This window comes from Suncus etruscus, chromosome 6, assembly GCF_024139225.1.
Source record: "Suncus etruscus isolate mSunEtr1 chromosome 6, mSunEtr1.pri.cur, whole genome shotgun sequence".
NCBI classification, from domain to species: domain Eukaryota; kingdom Metazoa; phylum Chordata; class Mammalia; order Eulipotyphla; family Soricidae; genus Suncus; species Suncus etruscus.
In genome coordinates this window covers 78,145,017-78,166,363 of record NC_064853.1, presented here as the reverse complement: position 1 = coordinate 78,166,363, position 21,347 = coordinate 78,145,017, and the positions used below count along the sequence as shown (strand labels likewise).

The 21,347-nt window shown below is 40.2% G+C and overlaps 1 protein-coding gene and 1 pseudogene across 1 annotated transcript in view; one reads left to right on the top strand and one right to left on the bottom strand.

Moving 5' to 3' along the window:
• SPTLC3 (serine palmitoyltransferase long chain base subunit 3) overlaps window positions 1-21,347 on the top strand; it is a 154,876-nt gene that overhangs the window by 88,931 nt on the left and 44,598 nt on the right. The window contains exon 7 of the mRNA XM_049774338.1: window positions 9,208-9,313. Coding sequence (XP_049630295.1) covers window positions 9,208-9,313 — 106 coding nt within the window. The remainder of the gene's footprint in view (window positions 1-9,207; window positions 9,314-21,347) is intronic.
• Window positions 47-1,210, bottom strand: LOC126010763 (actin-related protein 2/3 complex subunit 1A-like; annotated as a pseudogene).

Genomic DNA, 21,347 nt, shown 5'->3' with positions numbered 1-21,347 from the left:
CTTTATCGGCATCTCCTGGCAGCTTCTCTGGTGCAGAGGCCCATCCACAGGGTCCTGCGCTTCACATTATTCGGAGGCCCTGGATCGAGGACTCTAAAGTCTTGAAATCGCAGATGCTCATGGCTCCATCAATGCCAGTAGTGCAAAGTTTTCAACAGTCTTGCTTGTCCACCTTGTATAGACACTTGTGTGATGCTGTTTTGGGCAGTGTTGCGGTCTTCAGTCGTGGCCCTCTTGTCCATGTTGCGGAAGTGCTTCATGGCCAACAGGTTCCGCTTCGGAATGTCCAGCTTGGAGACCAAAAGTCAGGCTCCCGTGGTCATCATAGTTGAAGAGCATGGGGCAGCAGTCATGGCCCAAAGCGACCACACTGTTCTCCAATACAAATGACACGCTCAGGAGGGGCAGGAACTCCGTCTTCAGAGTTGAAACCTATATGCTTTTGGAGGCATCAGCAACAGACACAGTGCTATTGTGGCTGACCCAGGCCAGACGGCTCCCGCTGGCAGAGAAGCTAACCCCATGGACCCAGCCACCAGTGCCACTGCCGCCAAACTCCAACATCATCTGACCAAAAGGCATCTTGCTGCCCCAGGGAGTGCTGGCTGGCTTCTCATCCACTTCCTTTATGTAGGCAGAAAATACTCTGCATTTGAAATCACATGATCCCACTGCCAGCAAAACATTGTTGGGCTGCCAATCCAGGCTGAGCACTGTGGACCGGATGGGCTTCTTAATGTGCTTGCTCACCCACCAGTCATTTTCAGATTCAAAGTAGCAAACAGAAATGAGCCTGGCGCCACTGTCCACTGAGGATTTGTTCTCAAGAGGGGACCACTTGACAAAGGTAGCTGCGCAATTTATTCTCAGGATCACCAGGGTCGGCTTCCAGACACCGTCTTTCTGGCTCCAGACATAGGCATTGCAGTCAGCCCCACAAGTGACAATATGGTCGCTCTTGGTTGCCCAGTCAATACCTGTAATGTGTCCGTTGTGCTCCTTGAGTTCGTGAGCTTTCACCCACTGGGTCCCCTTCTTATAGATGTGTGTACTTCGTGGTTATTGGGGCTGAGGGCAATCTGGGTATGATCCCTGTTCCAGGCATGGCAGGTGATTGGCTCTAGCAAAAACTGATACAGAGACATTATTCTCAGTGTATTCCAAAGATGGAAGGCTCCTGGAGTCAGGGTAGTGGGTCGCGGGGTGGAGAATTTGCGGACTCTGGGCAGTCGAGGGGAACAGGCTCCAGCGGGTGTGGGCAGAGGACAGCGGCATGGAGAGCGGCTCAACTATTGATTCTTCCTGGGGATCCCCTTCCTGGGCCTCTGGAACTCCAATGATTCTTATGTTGTTTCTGTTGAGTTTATCAAAGACTTCTATTTTCATCTGTTCACATTCTTTGAATACTTTTTCCATTGTCTAATCATTTGCCTTAAGATTCTTTTCCAATCGCTTCTGCTGTATGGTGGTGTTCTACATTTGACCTTCCAATTCACTGTTTCTGTCCGTGGCTGCTGCTACCCTGTTGAAGAGACTTTCCCTTGAGTTTTTCAGTTCAGCTACTGTGTTTTTCAGAACTGTTATTTTAGTTTGGAGTTTTCTGATTTCTGTCTTTGTGTTCTGTTCAGCTAGAGCTATGTTTTCTTTGATTTCCATGAGGATCCTCCATATTTCTATTCTAAACTTACTGAGAGATTAATCAGATGCTTGGTATTTTGGGGGTCATCCGAGCTATCATCTTCATTCTCTATACATGGTGTTTGCCTGCGAGGTTTCTCCATTGTCGCACTTGTAGTGTGATTTTTTTCTGCATTTTATGGTGGGGTTCATTAGTTAGAAAGAGCACTCGGTTGCAAAGTAAAGCAGAGCAGCTGTGCTCTTCTGGAGCTTCTAGGAGAGAGTTTTTGCTGGGCCCTTCTCAGCCCTCTCAGGAGAGGTTCAGAAGACAAAAGTGTAGAGAAACACCCACAGGCAACAAATCCCCTCAGTCACTCCCAGTTAGTAATCTCACAGCAGGGGCAGATTCCTCCCACCTGCCTTCACAGACAAAGGATCTGCCTTTCTCGTACTTTATTTTTATCTGTTCCCATACTATGGAAATTTTTTCTATTGTCTGATCATTTATTTTAAGGCTCTTTTCCAATCTATTATGTTGTACGAAGTTGTTATGCATCTCATCCTTCAGCTCACTAATTCTCTCTTCAGCTGCTGTTACTTTGCTGGAGAGCCTTTCTAGTGAGGTTTTCATTTTTCCTAACAAGTTTTTCAGTTTGGAGTTTTCTCATTTCTATTTTCATATCCTCTTGATTTATTTTAGTTCAGCTCATTTCATGCTGTCTTTGAGTACTATAAGGATCCTCCTTATTACTTCTTTAAACTCTTTATCTCTGAGGTTAAATAGGTGGTCAGAACTTTTCAGATTAATAGAGCTGACATCTTTATTCTTTATGCATGGTGGAGGCCTACATTGTGTCGCCATTGTCACGCTTGTGTGGCATTTTCTTTGTGTTGTTCTGGGGTTTATTGACTAGAACATGTGCATGGAGCGGAGTATATGGGCTCCTCTTGTTCTACCCTTTGTGGGCGGTGTTAGCTCATCTCTGTTGACATGCCTTCAATGAACTCTTCTGGGTATGGTAGTTCCCAACAGCAGGAGTGGTGTGTCTAGATGCCACCCACATTCTGGGATCACAGAGGCCACCTGCAATTACCAAAACAAGGCAGAGAAGCTCTAGGATACACGGCAGCTTTAACACTCTCCTCCTATATGTTTTTAAAAAGTGGAGAAAATGTTCTATTTAGTGGTGCTTATTTAAAACTTCATCCTGAAATATAGATTATGTCTATAATATATATATCTGCAAAATAACAAAGAAACAATATAAATAATATTAATATACTCTGGGGGTTCCTTTCATTTTTCAAAATCTTAGAAAATTTAACAATTGGTTACCTTGGCATTGTGTTTATCAATATGTCCCTAGAAACACACTTATCTTTTTTCAGATGTATTTAAAATACTTAAATTCTATCTCAAAGAGAGAGAAGACACTAACTAGAAATACTTAGATTCATTATATTTTTATTTCACTAGAAAATAACCTCATTGTGGTAAATTATAGAGAGGGAATTGGGCACCAAGAACATAGTTTTCTTAAGCCTGTAGAACCTAAACAGAACTGAAAGTGAAAATACAGGTAAGATTTATTTTTCCTAAAATTCTCAGTTTACAATCTTCTTGCTTTCTTAGCTGCTATCTAGTTGTTATTGATGTATATTCAGTTAAATGAGGCTACTGTGACACTCAGCACCATTTTTTATTATTATATATAATTTTTATTTTGACCATATTGGCTTACATATCTTTAACAATAGTATTTTAGGTACATATTAACATTGAATCAGGGGAATTCCCATCACCAAGTTTGTCCTCGCTCCACCCCCATTCCCATCCTACATATGGGATGGAGGATCAGCACCTTTTTATCTTTGAAATAAAGAGAAGAAAACAGTTCTTTTAGAAGACACATTATTGCATACATGAAGCGATTCATATTTCTAATATATATCATTTACCTTAAATTTATTATCTTATCATTTACTTGCCTACATTTTATGAATAGGAAATAATACTGAATTGCTTTTCCATAACAAGAAAACTGAGTCAGCTATCAAATATTGATATCAAATATGCTATGCACTAGAATAAGGGTCCATACAAATGAATAAGACCCTTGACTACCATGAAGAAGAGATTTCAATCAAATAGCAATGTGATGAGTACTTATTTTAAAAAATAGAAAAGCGGTTGGAATGAAAATTTTGTACTATTGGCTAGACAAGTTTCTCACTGAATGCTGAGCAGATGTTCCTCAGGCCAGCCAGACAATAAAAATATATATGTAATATAAAAACAGGATGCCTGTGATATGCTTAATTTGCTGTTCCTTACAAAATAGACTGGGCCATTGTCTATCTTAATGGATTGGGGGATCACCATAACAAAAAAGCATAGTAGCATGAAGGTACAAACGGCTCTTTCAGAACTCATTTGAACTCCCCACATAAAATGGGAGTATGTATTCACCACCACATGAAGATAGGGATGTTTTGGGGGGAAAATTATCAACATATGTAATATCCATTTGCCACAATCCATTATTCTGTAACCCTTGTGGGTTGTCCGCAGCTACATGTATTCTTTTATTCAAGGGTATGCAGATGGCACATGTATCAACTATTTTTCTAGCCTGCCTCCATGAAATATGATAACTGACATGCAGACGACAGGCATTTGTATATAATGCTGCATGTTCTTCTGAAGGAGATTTAAATATTGGCATGGCCAGGTGATCAGCAGTTTCATTCCATTCAGCCATTGGTCCTGCAAGGACAGAATGGGCTCTAATGTGAGTGACAAATATTGGCTCAGAACATTTTTGCTGAAGTGTTTGTAATTGCTGCAGAAAATCTTGAACAACCTAATTATGAGCATTTAAAGAGACACTTAATATGCCTGGAAATAACCCTACCACATAAACTGGATCACTTACTATGTTACGTGGCCCTGAAACATGTCATAATAAGTGATTTAAAGTGGCAAGTCCCACTTGCTGAGCAGACTTGTAATTAGTATTAACTATTGTGGTCAGTGAAGGGTCGGTTATACCTCCTTTTTCTGATGTTGATCCATCAATGTAAAACACAGGGGCATCAGATATGGGTGGGAGCAAATGAGTACACACACAAAGTGTGTCCTCTTAAAGAAGTCCCAGGCTTTTCCAGCAAGATAGTGGAAAGAAATTTCTCCTGAGAAATCAGATAAGGCTCATTGAAGGGGCTCACTGAAAGGTATTATACATTATATTTCCTTTTTAGAAATTGGCAACACTATTATTTTTGGATCAAAACCTAACAGGGAAACAAACAGTTCTGAGCCTTGTTTTGATAAGAGCTACAACCAACTCCAAATAAGGCACACATGTGAGAGGCTGTTTGTTATGCAAATATACCCATTCTAGAGGCTCCAATATCTGAGCAATAGCACTTGTATGAGAAAGGGGTAGCAAAAATTAAAAACCATACTTTCTCTCCAGGTATAAACCTGGCAAGATAGGACTTGCTAAGCTGGTCCATAAAAACTTCTAATTCCTGGTATGCCTTTTGAGTTAAACACCTGGGACTATTTAATTCCAGATCTTCCAAATACCAAACAAGTTACTAAGTTCTGAGTTTGGGATCCCCAGAGGGGGACAAATCAATTTTATATCACCTAAAATTAATAGTATTTGAGCTATGTTTTCACCTTTCTTAAAGGTCCAGACTGTGAAACCTGCAAGAACTATTATTTCCTTACATGACCACAATCTATAATTCCTAGGTGAATTACTATTCCTTTGAGTGTTAAACTGATTCCTCCTATAATAATTACCACAGTCCCTTGAGGTAATTGGCCCTGTTATGCCAGACCCAATTTTATAAGGGCATTGAGCTGTAAGGATGGTCAAGTCCTCCAGAAAGAAAATATCTAAATCACAAGTTCTGGAAGTGGCAAGCTTTAATGAGTTTAAACTGCAGAGTTCTAGGTCTGGACTGGGAAGCTGGGAAGTTGAATTATTGATGAAAAGGTCTCCTGAGTTTGAGGGACCAGGGGCTGCCCCCACCCATCCACTTTTCCCATATAGGTTGAGTTAGTCCTGGTCTCAAGGGGGCAGGTCCCTGAGCTGGTACAAAAAGAGATTGTATTCTGCATTTTTTTTTAATGTCCCATATTGCCACACTTAAAGCATGTTACCTGCCCTCACAAGTTTGGTTTCAAATCCTTTCCCTGTTTGCCAGCTCGGTGTTGGAGAGCTAAATACCAGTCTCTTTCCCAATGTACTCCCTTACCACACCTTGGACAAAGTCCAGGTATCTTCATTGGATAAAAGCCAATCTGAGTTCTCAGAGTCTGCATTTGAATAACATGCACTGTTAAGAGGGATAGGGTGAAGACAGGCCATTGACCTGATTCCCCAGAGTCTGCACCTGGATAGTATATAGTGTTAAAGGAGCAATGGCAGGGGTGAGGGCAGGTTGGCAGAAGCCACAAAGCAGTGGCAGAAGGTCAGAAAAGATAATTATAGTAACCATGGGAGGGGTAGGGATTATTGTAAAGCTGGCATTTCTACAAGCATGTAGATATCCCATAGTATCCTTTTTTTTCATATAGGGAATATTGCTTGACAATATTGACAACACTTATCACTTCACCAATACATATTTCCCGCCACCAATGTCAACCTCCAATCTGTATGTACTTCCTTTCTCTCTTTCTTTCTCTCACTCATTTTCTTTTACTTCCTCTCTCACTCTCAATACTATTACTGAAAGAGGCATCTCTCCTACTTAACTACTTAATACATACATGGGATGATTTTGATTATTGATTTTGTAACCTGATATTAAACAATATTTGTTATTGCTCCAATAGTTTTCCTAAAATATTTAAGATTTTCTGTATACATTATTATTTTAGTTTTATTTTTTCTTGATTAATGTTGCTTATTTCCTTTCCATGTCTAATTGCTCTGGCTAGGATTTCTAATACTATGCAAAATAATAATGATGAGTATATGTATATATTAGAGGAAATGCTTTCAGTTTTAACTGAGTATTATGTTAGATAATATATGTTAGATAATATGTTAGATATAATAATATGTTAGATATGAGTTTATCATAGATGGCCTGTAATATGTCAAGATATGTTCTCTCCTCAGATTGTTGAGTGTTGTTCTTATAAATGAGAGTAAAATCTTGTCAAAGTTCTTCAATGCATTTATTAATATTAATACCTATTAATGTTCTCATATACTTTTCATTTTGTTGATGTGTATTATTTTATTTGCATATATGAAACTACCCTTGCATCCCTAGGATCATATCAAATGATCCCTTTAATTAGTTGCTTCATTTAGTTTACTAAAATTGTAATGAAGATCTTTGAATTTGAACTTATCAGGAATTTTGACCTGCGTTTTTTTTCTTCTTTTCTAATGTTGCTGCCTATTTCTAGTACCAGGAAAGTATTCTCTCCTAAAAATTGTTAGAAAATTTATATTTTTATAAATGTATATTTTCTTCTTTTGTAATAACTTGAGAATAGATAATATGTTTATCTTTGCTAGATGTTTCTCCTATGAGCATTTTTTTAGTTTATTGAAATCATTATGATTTACAAGTTCTTACAAAGTTCTTCGAGTTGAATTTCATACATATAATGAATCAGGGCCAATCCCACTACCAATGTTGGCCTCCCTCTACCATGTTCCAGAGTGTATCACAACCACCACACTTTGGCCCCCAGTCTGCAATTCATTTAAAGTTTAGACCTAACAGTCTAAAGTTTGGGTCTCTTGGTTCCATTGTTATTGAACTTGGCTTGGAGATTGAGTTCTGTTCTTTTATTTTTTTTCTCCACCAATGCACCTAAGACTTCTTGGCTCCTGGCCCCCATGCTTTCATATTTGTGTTTCTCCTGCTCCACTCAATTTCTTTCCTTCTCCTCACAATATACTGGAACCAAAGGCCCTGTAAGTATTTTAAATGACAGATCTAATGCCTTGTGGAGAGTATGTTAGTCAATTTATAAGTTCATTAGTAGCTCTATCTTTTCAAATTAAAATTCAATGCTAGATATAAAGTACTTCAGTTTTAGATCCACAAAAATGAAAAGCATAGGAGACATGAAGAAATGTAGTGAGTCTTTTAAAAATGTCTATCAAATTTTGACTTTTTCTCTTTTTATAGGTTTTTTCAGATTACACACACAGTATACCAATATTCCTAAATGTTTATCAGTCAATGTCCAGTCATCTATAGCTATACATCTATATCTATCTAGATATCATCTGTATCTCTATATCTGATTGCATAAAAAACAATTATATTTATCAATAAAGAGTAACAAGATTCACCAAGCATTCATCCTATTTTGTTCTTCATAACCATGAAGTTAGAGAAGAGAAATTGGTTGTCATATAACATATTAATATAGTAAATGAATGTGGGGATAAATATGGACTATGATATGAGTTCCTGGGTACAACTTCTGATAGAACTGTTTACCATCACAGTCCTTGGATGTTTTCTAAGATCTCTTTGTATCCCTCTTTGTTTAACCATGAAGTGTGCTGATAAAAAAAAATTCTTGAAAATAAATACAGCTTAATAGCTAAGAGCTATTACTAACGTGCCCCCCTGTCTCTAACAATTTTGTCAAGCCATGATATTTATTCCATTGTCTTAAAGTTGTGAATCCTCTAAATTTGGAAGATATCACACATTTAAAAATAAGATTAAACAAAACTTATGCTTCATAGAAACTCAGCTAAATGCTAATATACTTATCATTAGATCATTGGTGCATGCTAATTAATTCTCTCAGTTAATTTTATCCTAGAAGAATAATCTAAGCAAAGGATAATTATTGAAGAATTTCAGCGAGCACACAGGGAATAGAGGAGAGCTTTAATGAACCTTCAAAGTCATATGTCAGTGAGAATTACACTCCCTGTTCTACATTCTCAACTATTTTGTCACATAAATTTTATTAATAAAATAAATCTCTTGGGACAGGAAAAAATATTATAGAGGGTAAGGTACTTTTCTTGCATGCAATCCCTCACACCACACATGGCCCCAGAGTCCTACCAGAAGTAAGCCCTGAATTCAGCCAATCTTAAGCCCTGAGAATGAACAGGTAGGGAAAGGAAAGGAAAAGAAATGGAAGGAAAGGGAAGGGAAGGGGAAAGGGTAAGGGTGAGAGGATTGGGGATAAGGGGAAGGGGAAGAAGATGGAGAAAGGAAAAGGGAAAGAGACCTCTTCTTATTTACCATCAAGTGTTCTCTGTTTCTTACTTGGCTCTCTAAAAAGTTAAGTCTGATATAGAAGTGAAAAAATATTGCCATCTTCACATGGAAAGAGAATACTACGGAAGGAAAGATAAGTCTTTAGTGGCTCATTCTTCAAGCTCTTTTTCTCCCTTGAACCTGACTGCTTGTCTATTTATTTACTTGCTTTTCCCACTCTAGAGAAAGCCTTTGTTCTCTCGAACATGCACTTCTCTCTTTCTCCCTCCTTACATGTTTTCAAAATAGTTTCAATAAAATCTACCTTGCTTCACAAAATTTTTTTGACTTAATTCTTTTTCTTTCTCATCCAAGACATGCAAAACCTGGAGAAGCTCCTGAGAGATGCTATTACCTATGGCCAACCTCGAATTCGCAGAGCTTGGAAAAAGATTCTCATACTAGTCGAGGGTATCTACAGGTATGTAAATAACTCCAAACATATTAACATGTGTATGACCATAGCAAGCTGAACAATAGAAAATGTTGACTTCTTCTAAATAAATGAAAATATAAATTTGACATAGGCTTTGTGAGGAACCTGCACCAGAGATGTCAATTGAATTTGTCAAACCTTGAGTTGCACAATTTTTCAATGACTGTGCACAAATTGGAGCATCTTAGTGAGAAGTAACTTGTGAAGGAGTCCTCACAAGTGCTCTCACTGGACATTGTTAGCTTGCACTCATTAATTTTCATTTCTTTGAGACTACCATATAGATTTCAAAGTTTTGTTGTTGGTAGTGTTGTTGTTGTTGTTATTGGTGGTGGTGGTGGTGGTGGTGGTGGTGGTCACACTTGGTAGTGCTCAGGGGTTACTCCTGGACCCGTTTTCAGAAATTGCTCCTGGCAGCCTTGGGGAACAATATGAAATGCCGGGAATCAAACTCAAGTCCATCCCGGGGCGGCCGCATGCAAGGTAAATGCCCTACCACTGTATTATCTCTCCCACCCCAGTTTTCAAAACTTTGAGGGTTGAGTGTTTATACATCAGAAACCTTCTTTTCTGGGACCAGAGAGATAGCATGGAGGTAGGGCATTTGTCTCGCGTACAGAAGAACAGTGGTTCGAATCCTGGCATCTCATATGTTCCCCCAGCCTGCCAGGGGCGATTTCTGAGTGTAGAGCCAGAAGTAACTCCTGAGCGTTGCCAAGTGACCCAAAAACAAAACAAAAAAGAAAACTTCTTGCCTTTGCTATTTTTCTAGATGTTGTTGAACAGTATAGTCAACTTCCAGCTGCTTGATAAAGTTAGCCAACAGCTGGCATCAGAAGGTAGAAAACCAGTTCATTTTCTCAACGAAGTCCTAATCTACAGTAAAATTCTTAATCCAGAGATAGAAGATAGAATGAGAGAGGGAGGGCCTTATTATCTTAGAGCAGTGGTCAGCAGCCTGCGGCTCGCGAGCCACATGTGGCTCTTTACACTTTTCATTTGGCTCTTCTGTGTGCTGGGCGGCTGCTCCAGGAGTCAGGACTCTGCTCCTAGCCTCTGTCAGTGCGTGCCCTGTATGGCTCTCAAAATAAATTTCAATCATGGTTTTGCCAAGATTTGGCACAGTTGAAAATAAAGGTTGCCGACCACTGTCTTAGAGTATACATAGGCCTAAATTCCCTGGTCATTTTAAGCTGAAATAAATTTCTGTCAGCCATTCAGAGTTGCTCCTCTGTTTTGCAAGTTTTAACTGAATTTGTTTTCTTCTCTGTCTAAATCAGGGGTGGTGAACAAGTTCCACACAAAGAGCCAAAATTTTAAACTGTGAGAGTCAGAGAGCCACACTATGCAGTGACCTGCCAAAACAAACAAACACTCACACAAAAGCATATGATTTTAACAATAATATATTAAACACATATTGCATTTTGCCATTTTGAGTGAGGGTCAAAATCCTGCAGTGATGGTGAGGGTATGCTGTGTCCTCCACACTAAGAACTATGGGCAAAATGTGACCGAATATGTGACACACGGGTTCCCCCCACCCCTCCCTGGGGGCGGGACTAGTGCTCGAAGATCTCTCCTCAGAGGTCCCTCCTCAGAAGCAGCAGAACAAAATCTGAACTTGGCAAAGAGCCACAGTATACAAAATAATAAGAGGCAAAGAGCCACATTCATGTTGGCCGGGAGCTGAATGCGGCTGGAGAGCCATGTGTTTGCCACCCATGGTCTAAAAATCATTGAGTATTACTGAAAAGGAAATTGCCTTCCAGCTTTGTACTGTTGATGCCCTATTCCATTCTCTCAGAGTGTGACTTTCAAATCAAGTCACAAAGCATTATTCATGTTCAAGGAATAGAAAGAAAGGTTTCCTGTGAAACCATTTTTGAAAAGAAAAAATAGCAGTTCGAATGGTACTACAGTGGGTTGTAAGCAGCCAGCCAGGGTTTGATCCTGGACCTCATATGATACCATAAGACTACTAGGGGAAAAAAAAAAAAAAGACTACTAGGAATGATCCCTGAGTGCAGAGCTAACAGTAAGCCCCGAGAATAGTCAAATGTGGCCTAAAAAAAAAAAAGTGAAAAACATAGAGAAAAAAGTGACAGTTTAATTTTACAACAAAAAGAAGAAAGATTACAAAAGAAACCTGAGAACTATAGGCATTTCCTGGAACCAGAGAATCTAATCAATCTCCATTGTTGTTGATACATAAATAAGTAGCAGAAAAAAATTTATCTTAATTCCATTTTCAAAAAAGAAGTACTTTCTCCCAAATTTATAATAGTAGTAGTAGTAGTAGTAGTAGTAGTAGTAGTAGTAGTAGTAGTAGTAGTAGGAATAAACCCTGTTGCTTTTTTGGGTGTCCCCAATGCAATTGGGTGGATGCAAAGTAAGTCTTTTCAGTTTCTAATAGACACTTTCCTTTACTTCACGTTAGTCCTGAGCACTGTTCTATTTATGAAGTTTTTAGTATCATCCTTGTCAAACAATATTTTCAACCAGTATGATTTTACACCTATTCTTGTCCCACCCTTAGCATGGGCACATTTGACAATTTTATTTGTACAAAAAAGTGCAAAATGGACAAAATTCTATGGATACTACTAAATATCTATGGGTACTACAACACAGCATAGAGAATTCTCCAGCTCAAATGTCAATTATACTGAAATTGAAAAACTACTGTAGACTAATTAAATTTACTCATTAGGCCTAAACTTATTACTAATAAGAAATAATTTAAGATTGACTTTGGGCTGCCATAAGCTTCCACATGGGTCTTTTTTTTTTTTTTTGAGGGGGTGATTGGTGCCAGATGGCATCTCTGGAGGGAACCATCTAAACACCTATCACTAGCTAGACAAAAAGAAAGATTGATGTGCTAAAGGAGAGCAGACTGAGCATCTCTAACCAGAGTAAACAGAATCCATTTGCAAATAAACAGAATTTAGCTCTGCTAAAAGAAAGTTGCATAATAAGCACTTTGACTGAAATTAAATGGACCACCAACATTTTACTGTCAAATATTCCCATAAGTTACACAGAAAAACCACTCCAGCGAAGGAACTTGTTAATGGCTTTCCTGGGCCTGTGTCCCACTATGATGTCATGAAGAAGGGGAGATGTGAACTTCAGGTTCTAAGTCAGTGATTAGGCTCTAAGACACTGATCACAGCTTACCTTCCCCTAAAATACGACTACTGTGTTACCCATCTTCTCTTGTGAAACTAGCTCTCAAAGCAGAGTGGCTGACACAGAGATAGGTCATTTTCCACATGACTGTAAGTTACCTAGACCACTGGAAAGATGTTCTTCTCTGTAGAATATCAGTTGAGTCATTGAAGACTTTTTATCTGGAAGTTCAGTTAGGGCTAGAGCATCCAATATTTCTTTATTTACATCCTTGTCTTCTTGGAACTATTTGAAGTTCCTTGTCCTCATCTTTGTTGCAAATCAGCCCCTGAAGAGGTTGATTGATGGAGGGATGGAGGATGAGGTCTTTCCCCTCCAGCTCGGAGCACACATCTGCCACCCTGTTCAGCTGGCTGTTCTGAGGTGAAGCGGTGGGTAAACACCTCACAGACAGTCAGGCTTGTGGAAATATTAGCTTTATTCGGTGGACAAGACTGAAGTCCAAAGCCTCAGCATCAGTTCCAGCCAAAAACCTCTCACCTTCCACAGACCCTTGTTTTTATCCCCCAGAATCAGGTACCATCCAATGGTGGAAGCAGAATCAGGTACCACCCTAAGGTAGAGCAGAATGCCAGGTCACACCCTAGGGTAGGGTCAGTAACATAATAAAACCCAAAAATATTTACATATACAACAATCTGTTTTGGGGTGCTCTCTCTTGACACTTTCTCATTCAGGCATCTAATCAGAACTCCCTTATAAAATGGTGAGTTAACTTTAAAAAACAAAAGGATTAATCCAGAATTTGTAGCTTGTCACTTCTTTTTTCCTCAGTTAATGAAAGCTTTTCTCAAAGACAGCTTGTCTTCAGTAGAAAGAGAAATAAACACAACATCTTCAATGGAAGATTGTCTTACACAGAATTGAAAAAACTCTGAATAGCCATGTTTGGGGGCAATCTCATTCATTTATTTAATCAGTCTGACTTAACACAGTGGAGTCTCTACTCCCAGGGACTTGCTTTCACAAAGATAGTCCTTTATCACACATTAAAGTCAAGTGAGACTTTCAAGCCAGAAAGTTAGTTTAGGGATTAATTCTCTCTCCTTGTATGTGGCTGACACCATTTCAAGTTCTAATACTGTATAGCTACATCAAGTATTGCCAGGGGCAACTCCTGTGCATAGAACCATGAGCTTAAGTTAAGTTGCAACTTTGTAAACAATGAACTATCTGCATGACAAAGTTCTATGTTCTTCACCTACCAGATAGCAGGATATCTGAGGAAAAAAGCAACATATATTATCTGTCTCCTTATTAAATATTTTACTGAAATATTCAATAATCTCTTCAGTAACTTTAGGTTTATTATGAAGGTAAAAACTCAGGCTTGGAGGTGTAGGTAGATTACCAAAATACAGATAATTGGGGGCTGGAGTAGTCCACTGGGTAAGGTACTTGCCTTGCAAGTAGACTACCACCCAGGTTCAATGTCTGGCATTACATATGGTCCCCTGAAGATGGCCAGGAATAATTCTGAGCAGGTTACTAATTCAGGAGAGGCCACTGAGCATTGCCAAGTGTGCCCCTCCCTCCAAAGGCAGAAAACTGAAATGAAACAGAGCTGGATTCTGTCCAGGTAGTACTCTAAGAAAGAAACTAAAGAGTCAACCCCTGTGTCCTCAGCCAATAAATTAATATAAAAGCCACCAGATCCTGCTTTTTACTTATACCATTAATTTTTACCATAGGTGGGGTTCAGTATCCTCATCTGTATAATAGGGAGGTTGACCCAGGTTTTTGAGTATATAAATATAATAGTAATTTAGTTGAGTCTCATTTGAATTTTTTTAAGGACTGTTTTTTTTTTTTATAATTTTTTTTTTATTTAAACACCTTGATTACATACATGATTGTGTTTGGGTTTCAGTCATAAAAGGAACACCACCCATCACCAGTGCAACATTCCCATCACCCAAGTCCCAAATCTCCCTCCTCCCCACCCAACCCCCGCCTGTACCCTAAACAGGCTCTACATTTCCCTCATACATTCTCAATATTAGGACAGTTCAAAATGTAGTTATTTCTCTAACTAAACTCATCACTCTTTGTGGTGAGCTTCCTGAGGTGAGCTGGAACTTCCAGCTCTTTTCTCTTTTGTGTCTGAAAATTATTATTACAAGGGTGTCTTTCATTTTTCTTAAAACCCATAGATGAGTGAGACCATTCTGCGTTTTTCTCTCTCTCTCTGACTTATTTCACTCAGCATAATAGATTCCATGTACATCCATGTATAGGAAAATTTCATGACTTCATCTCTCCTGACAGCTGCATAATATTCCATTGTGTATATGTACCACAGTTTCTTTAGCCATTCGTCTGTTGAAGGGCATCTTGGTTGTTTCCAGAGTCTTGCTATGGTAAATAGAGCTGCAATGAATATAGGTGTAAGGAAGGGGTTTTTGTATTGTATTTTTGTGTTCCTAGGGTATATTCCTAGGAGTGGTATAGCTGGATCGTATGGGAGCTCGATTTCCAGTTTTTGGAGGAATCTCCATATCGCTTTCCATAAAGGTTGAACTAGACAGCATTCCCACCAGCAGTGGATAAGAGTTCCTTTCTCTCCACATCCCCGCCAACACTGTTTATTCTCATTCTTTGTGATGTGTGCCATTCTCTGGGGTGTGAGGTGGTATCTCCCTGATGATTAGTGATGTGGAACATTTTTTCATGTGTCTTTTGGCCATATGTATTTCTTCTTTGTCAAAGTGTCTGTTCATTTCTTCTCCCCATTTTTTGATGGGGTTAGATGTTTTTTTCTTGTAAAGTTCTGTCAGTGCCTTGTATATTTTGGAGATTAGCCCTTTATCTGATGGGTATTGGGTGAATAGTTTCTCCCACTCAGTGGGTGGCTCTTGTATCCTGGGCACTATTTCCTTTCAGGTGCAGAAGCTTTTCAGCTTAATATATTCCCATCTGTTAATCTCTGCTTTCACTTGCTTGGAGAGTGCAGTTTCCTCCTTGAAGATGCCTGTAATGTCCTGGAGTGTTTTGCCTATGTGCTGTTCTATATATCTTATGGTTTTGGGGCTGATATCGAGGTCTTTAATCCATTTGGATTTTACCTTTGTACATGATGATAGCTGGGGGTCTAAGTTTAATTTTTTGCAAGTGGCTATCCAATTGTGCCAACACCACTTGTTGAAGAGGCTTTCCCTGCTCCATTTAGGATTTCCTGCTCCTTTATCAAAAATTAGATGGTTGTATCTCTGGGGAACATTTTCTGAGTATTCAAGCCTATTCCACTGATCTGAGGACCTATCCTTATTCCAATACCATGCTGTTTTGATAACTGTTGCTTTGTAGTACAGTTTAAAGTTGGGAAAAGTAATTCCTCCCATATTCTTTTTCCCAATGATTGCTTTAGCTATTCGAGGGTGTTTATTGTTCCAAATGAATTTCAAAAGTGTCTGATCCACTTCTTTGAAGAATGTCATGGGTATCTTTAGAGGGATGGCATTAAATCTGTATAATGCCTTGGGGAGTATTGACATTTTGATGATGTTAATCCTGCCAATCCATGAGCAGGGTATGCGTTTCCATTTCCGTGTGTCCTCTCTTATTTCTTGGAGCAGAGTTTTATAGTTTTCTTTGTATAGGTCCTTCACATATTTAGTCAAGTTGATTCCAAGTTATTTGAGTTTGTGTGGCACTATTGTGAATGGGGTTGTTTTCTTAATGTCCATTTCATCCTTATTACTATTGGTATATAGAAAGGCCATTGATTTTTGTGTGTTAATTTTGTAGCCTGCCACCTTGCTATATGAGTCTATTGTTTCTAGAAGCTTTTTGATAGAGTCTTTAGGGTTTTCTAAATAGAGTATCATGTCATCTGCAAACAGTGAGAGCTTGACTTCTTCCTTTCCTATCTGGATTCCCTTGATATCCTTTTCTTGCCTAATCGCTATAGCAAGTACTTCCAGTGCTATGTTGAATAGGAGTGGTGAGAGAGGACAGCCTTGTCTTGTGCCAGAATTTAGAGGGAAGGCTTTCAGTTTTTCTCCATTGAGGATAATATTTGCCACTGGCTTGTGGTAGATGGCCTTCACTATATTGAGAAAGGTTCCCTCCATTCCCATCTTGCTGAGAGTTTTGATCAAGAATGGGTGTTGGACCTTATCAAATGCTTTCTCTGCATCTATTGATATGATCATGTGGTTTTTATTTTTCTTATTATTGATGTTGTGTATTATGTTGATAGATTTACGGATGTTAAACCAGCCTTGCATTCCTGGGATGAAACCTACTTGATCGTAGTGGATGATCTTCTTAACGAGGCATTGAATCCTATTTGCCAGGATTTTGTTGAGGATCTTTGCATCTGCATTCATCAGTGATATTGGTCTGTAATTTTCTTTTTTGGTAGCGTCTCTGTCTGGTTTAGGTATCAAGGTGATGTTGGCTTCATAAAAGCTATTTGGAAGTGTTTCTGTTTGTTCAATTTCATGAAAGAGTCTTGCCAAGATTGGCAGTAGTTCCTCTTGGAAAGTTTGATAGAATTCATTAGTGAATCCATCTGGGCCTGGGCTTTTGTTTTCCGGCAGACATTTGATTACTGTTTTAATTTAATCAATGGTGATGGGGGTGTTTAGATATGCTACATCCTCTTCCTTCAACCGTGGAAGATTATAAGAGTCCAAGAATTTATCCATTTCTTCCAGGTTCTCATTTTTAGTGGCGTAGAGTTTTTCAAAGTAGTTTCTGATTACCCTTTGAATCTCTGTCATATCAGTAGTGATCTCTCCTTTTTCATTCCTGATACGAGTTATCAAGTTTCTCTCTCTCTCTTTCTTTGTTAGGTTTGCCAGTGGTCTATCAATCTTGTTTATTTTTTCAAAGAACCAACTTCTGCTTTCGTTGATCTTTCGGATTGTTTTTTGAGTTTCCACTTTGTTGATTTCTGCTCTCAGCTTTGTTATTTCCTTCTGTCTTCCTATTCTTGGGTCCTTTTGTTGAGCATTTTCTAGTTCTATTAGCTGTGTCATTAAGCTACTCAGGTAAGCTCCTTCTTCCTTCCTGATGTGTGCTTGCAAAGCTATAAATTTTCCTCTCAGTACTGCTTTTGCTGTGTCCCATAAGTTCTGAGAGTTTGTGTCTTTATTGTCATTTGTTTCCAGGAACCTTTTTATTTCCTCCTTGATTTCATCTCGGACCCACTGGTTATTGAGCATGAGGCTGTTTAACTTCCAGGTGTTAAACTGTTTCTTCTGAGTCCCTTTGGAGTTCACAAATAATTTCAGAGCCTTGTGGTCAGCGAAGGTAGTCTGCAAAATTTCTATCCTCTTGATCTTATGGAGGTATGTTTTATGTGCCAGCATGTAGTCTATCCTGGAGAATGTCCCATGTACATTGGAGAAGAATGTGTATCCAGGTTTCTGGGGATGGAGTGTCCTATATATATCCACTAGGCCTCTTTCTTCCATTTCTCTCCTCAGGTCTAGTATATTCTTGTTGGGTTTCAGTCTGGTTGACCTGTCCAGTGTTGACAAAGCCGTGTTAAGGTCCCCCACAATTATTGTGTTGTTGTTGATATTATTTTTCAGATTTGTCAACAGTTGTATTAAATATTTTGCTGGCCCCTCATTCGGTGCATATATGTTTAGGAGAGTGAATTCTTCCTGCTCTATGTACCCCTTGATTAATATAAAATGTCCGTCTTTGTCCCTTACAACCTTCCTGAGTATAAAGTTTGCATTATCTGATATTAGTATGGCCACTCCAGCTTTTTTATGGGTGTTGTTTGCTTGGATAACTTTTCTCCAGCCTTTTATTTTGAGTCTATGTTTGTTCTGACTATTCAGGTGCGTTTCTTGTAGGCAGCAGAAGGTTGGATTGAGTTTTTTGATCCATTTAGCCACTCTGTGTCTCTTAACTGGTGCATTTAGTCCATTGACGTTGAGAGAAAGAATTGTCCTGGGATTTAACGCCATCTTTATTTCAAAATTTGGTGTGTCTTTTGGGTAGTCTTGTCTTAGATTAGGTCTTTCAGTTTTTCTCTTAAGACTGGTTTTGTGTCTGTGAAGTTTCTGAGCTGTTTTTTGTCTGTGAAACCATGTATTCTTCCATCAAACCGGAAAGTGAGTTTTGCTGGGTATAGTATTCTGGGTGAAGCATTCATTTCATTCAGTCTTGTCACAATATCCCACCACTGCTTTCTGGCATTGAGTGTTTCTGGTGACAGGTCTGCTGTAAATCTCAGGGAAGCTTGCTTGAACATGATTTCCCCTTTTGATCTTGCTGTTTTCAGAATTCTGTCTCTATATGTGGGATTTGTCATTGTGACTAGGATGTGTCTTGGGGTGGTTTTTCTGGGGTCTCTTTTGGTTGGTACTCTTCGGGCATGCAGGATTTGATCACATATATTCTTTAGCTCTGGAAGTTTCTCTTTAATGATGTTCTTGACCATTGATTCTTCCTGGAAATTTTCTTCCTGGGTCTCTGGGACTCCAATGATTCTTAAGTTGTTTCTGTTGATCTTATCATAGACTTCTATTTTCGTCTGTTCCCATTCTTTGACTAATTTTTCCATTGTCTGCTCATTTGCTTTAAGTTTTTTGTCCAATCTCTCCTGCTGTATGGAATTGTTATGTATCTCATCTTCCACAGCACCAAGTCTATTCTCAGCTTCTGATACCCTGTCCCAGAGCTTATCCATTTTGTCATTCACTTCGTTTACTGACTTTTTCAGTCCTGTTAGTTGGCATGTTATTTCAGTTTGGAGTTTTGTCATTTCTGCCTTCATATTTTCTTGGTTCTTATTAGTGTTTTGTTCAACTCGATCTATGGTTTCTTGGAGTCTGTTGAGCACCTTCCATATTGCTAGTCTGAAGTCCTTATCTGAGAGGTTGATTAGTTGTTCAGTCATTATCTGGTCCTCAGAATTGTCATCTTCATTCTCTATGTCTGATGCTGGCCTGCGTTGTTTCCCCATTGTCACACTTGTATTGTGGGTTTTTCTACGTGTTGTGGTGGTATTCATTGTCTATATGATGTAGGCAGCACACTCCTCTGGCTCCTCCCTTTCTGGATGGGCTGACTTGCCTCTAAGGGAGGGGAGTCCTCCGTGGCTGAAGCCTCACACTGGGTCAAATCTTAGGCCCAAGCATGCAACAGAGAAGACAGTCCAGAGAGAAATGTTTGCTTCTGTGATATAGCACCGTTCTTAGTGTGATTTTTCCTTCTTGTTGCAATGGAGTTCTTTCCTTAGAAAGAGTGCACGGCCGCGTAGCGAAGCGGAGCGGCCGTGCTCCTCTGAGCCTCTTTTTGCCCCACTCGCAAGAGTTTCACGCAAGAGGACAGTAGACAGACATAGACAGGTCACACTCACAGTCTTTCACAGCTGAGCCCCACTGGGCCGGTGTACTTTCGCGGATTTTCCCCGCCTGGTGTCACACACAGGGAGCCAGCTTTTGCAAAGGTTAGCCGGTTTTTATGCTCTGAAGTCCCTCCCTGAAAATGGCGTCTGGGCGAGCGAGGTTTCTGGAGGCTCTTTTTGCCCCACTCGCAAGAGTTTCACGCAAGAGGACAGTAGACAGACATAGACAGGTCACACTCACAGTCTTTCACAGCTGAGCCCCACTGGGCCGGTGTACTTTCGCGGATTTTCCCCGCCTGGTGTCACACACAGGGAGCCAGCTTTTGCAAAGGTTAGCCGGTTTTTATGCTCTGAAGTCCCTCCCTGAAAATGGCGTCTGGGCGAGCGAGGTTTCTGGAGGCTCTTTTTGCCCCACTCGCAAGAGTTTCACGCAAGAGGACAGTAGACAGACATAGACAGGTCACACTCACAGTCTTTCACAGCTGAGCCCCACTGGGCCGGTGTACTTTCGCGGATTTTCCCCGCCTGGTGTCACACACAGGGAGCCAGCTTTTGCAATGGATAGCCGGTTTTTATGCTCTGAAGTCCCTCCCTGAAAATGGCGTCTGGGCGAGCGAGGTTTCTGGAGGCTCTTTTTGCCCCACTCGCAAGAGTTTCACGCAAGAGGACAGTAGACAGACATAGACAGGTCACACTCACAGTCTTTCACAGCTGAGCCCCACTGGGCCGGTGTACTTTCGCGGATTTTCCCCGCCTGGTGTCACACACAGGGAGCCAGCTTTTGCAAAGGTTAGCCGGTTTTTATGCTCTGAAGTCCCTCCCTGAAAATGGCGTCTGGGCGAGCGAGGTTTCTGGAGGCTCTTTTTGCCCCACTCGCAAGAGTTTCACGCAAGAGGACAGTAGACAGACATAGACAGGTCACACTCACAGTCTTTCACAGTTGAGCCCCACTGGGCCGGTGTACTTTCGCGGATTTTCCCCGCCTGGTGTCACACACAGGGAGCCAGCTCTTACAAAGCTTAGCCGGTTTTTATGCTCTGAAGTCCCTCCCTGAAAATGGCGTCTGGGCGAGCGAGGTTTCTGGAGGCTCTTTTTGCCCCACTCGCAAGAGTTTCACGCAAGAGGACAGTAGACAGACATAGACAGGTCACACTCACAGTCTTTCACAGTTGAGCCCCACTGGGCCGGTGTACTTTCGCGGATTTTCCCCGCCTGGTGTCACACACAGGGAGCCAGCTTTTGCAAAGCTTAGCCGGTTTTTATGCTCTGAAGTCCCTCCCTGAAAGTGGCGTCTGGGCGAGCGAGGTTTCTGGAGGCTCTTTTTGCCCCACTCGCAAGAGTTTCACGCAAGAGGACAGTAGACAGACATAGACAGGTCACACTCACAGTCTTTCACAGTTGAGCCCCACTGGGCCAGTGTACTTTCGCGGATTTTCCCCGCCTGGTGTCACACACAGGGAGCCAGCTCTTGCAAAGCTTAGCCGGTTTTTATGCTCTGAAGTCCCTCCC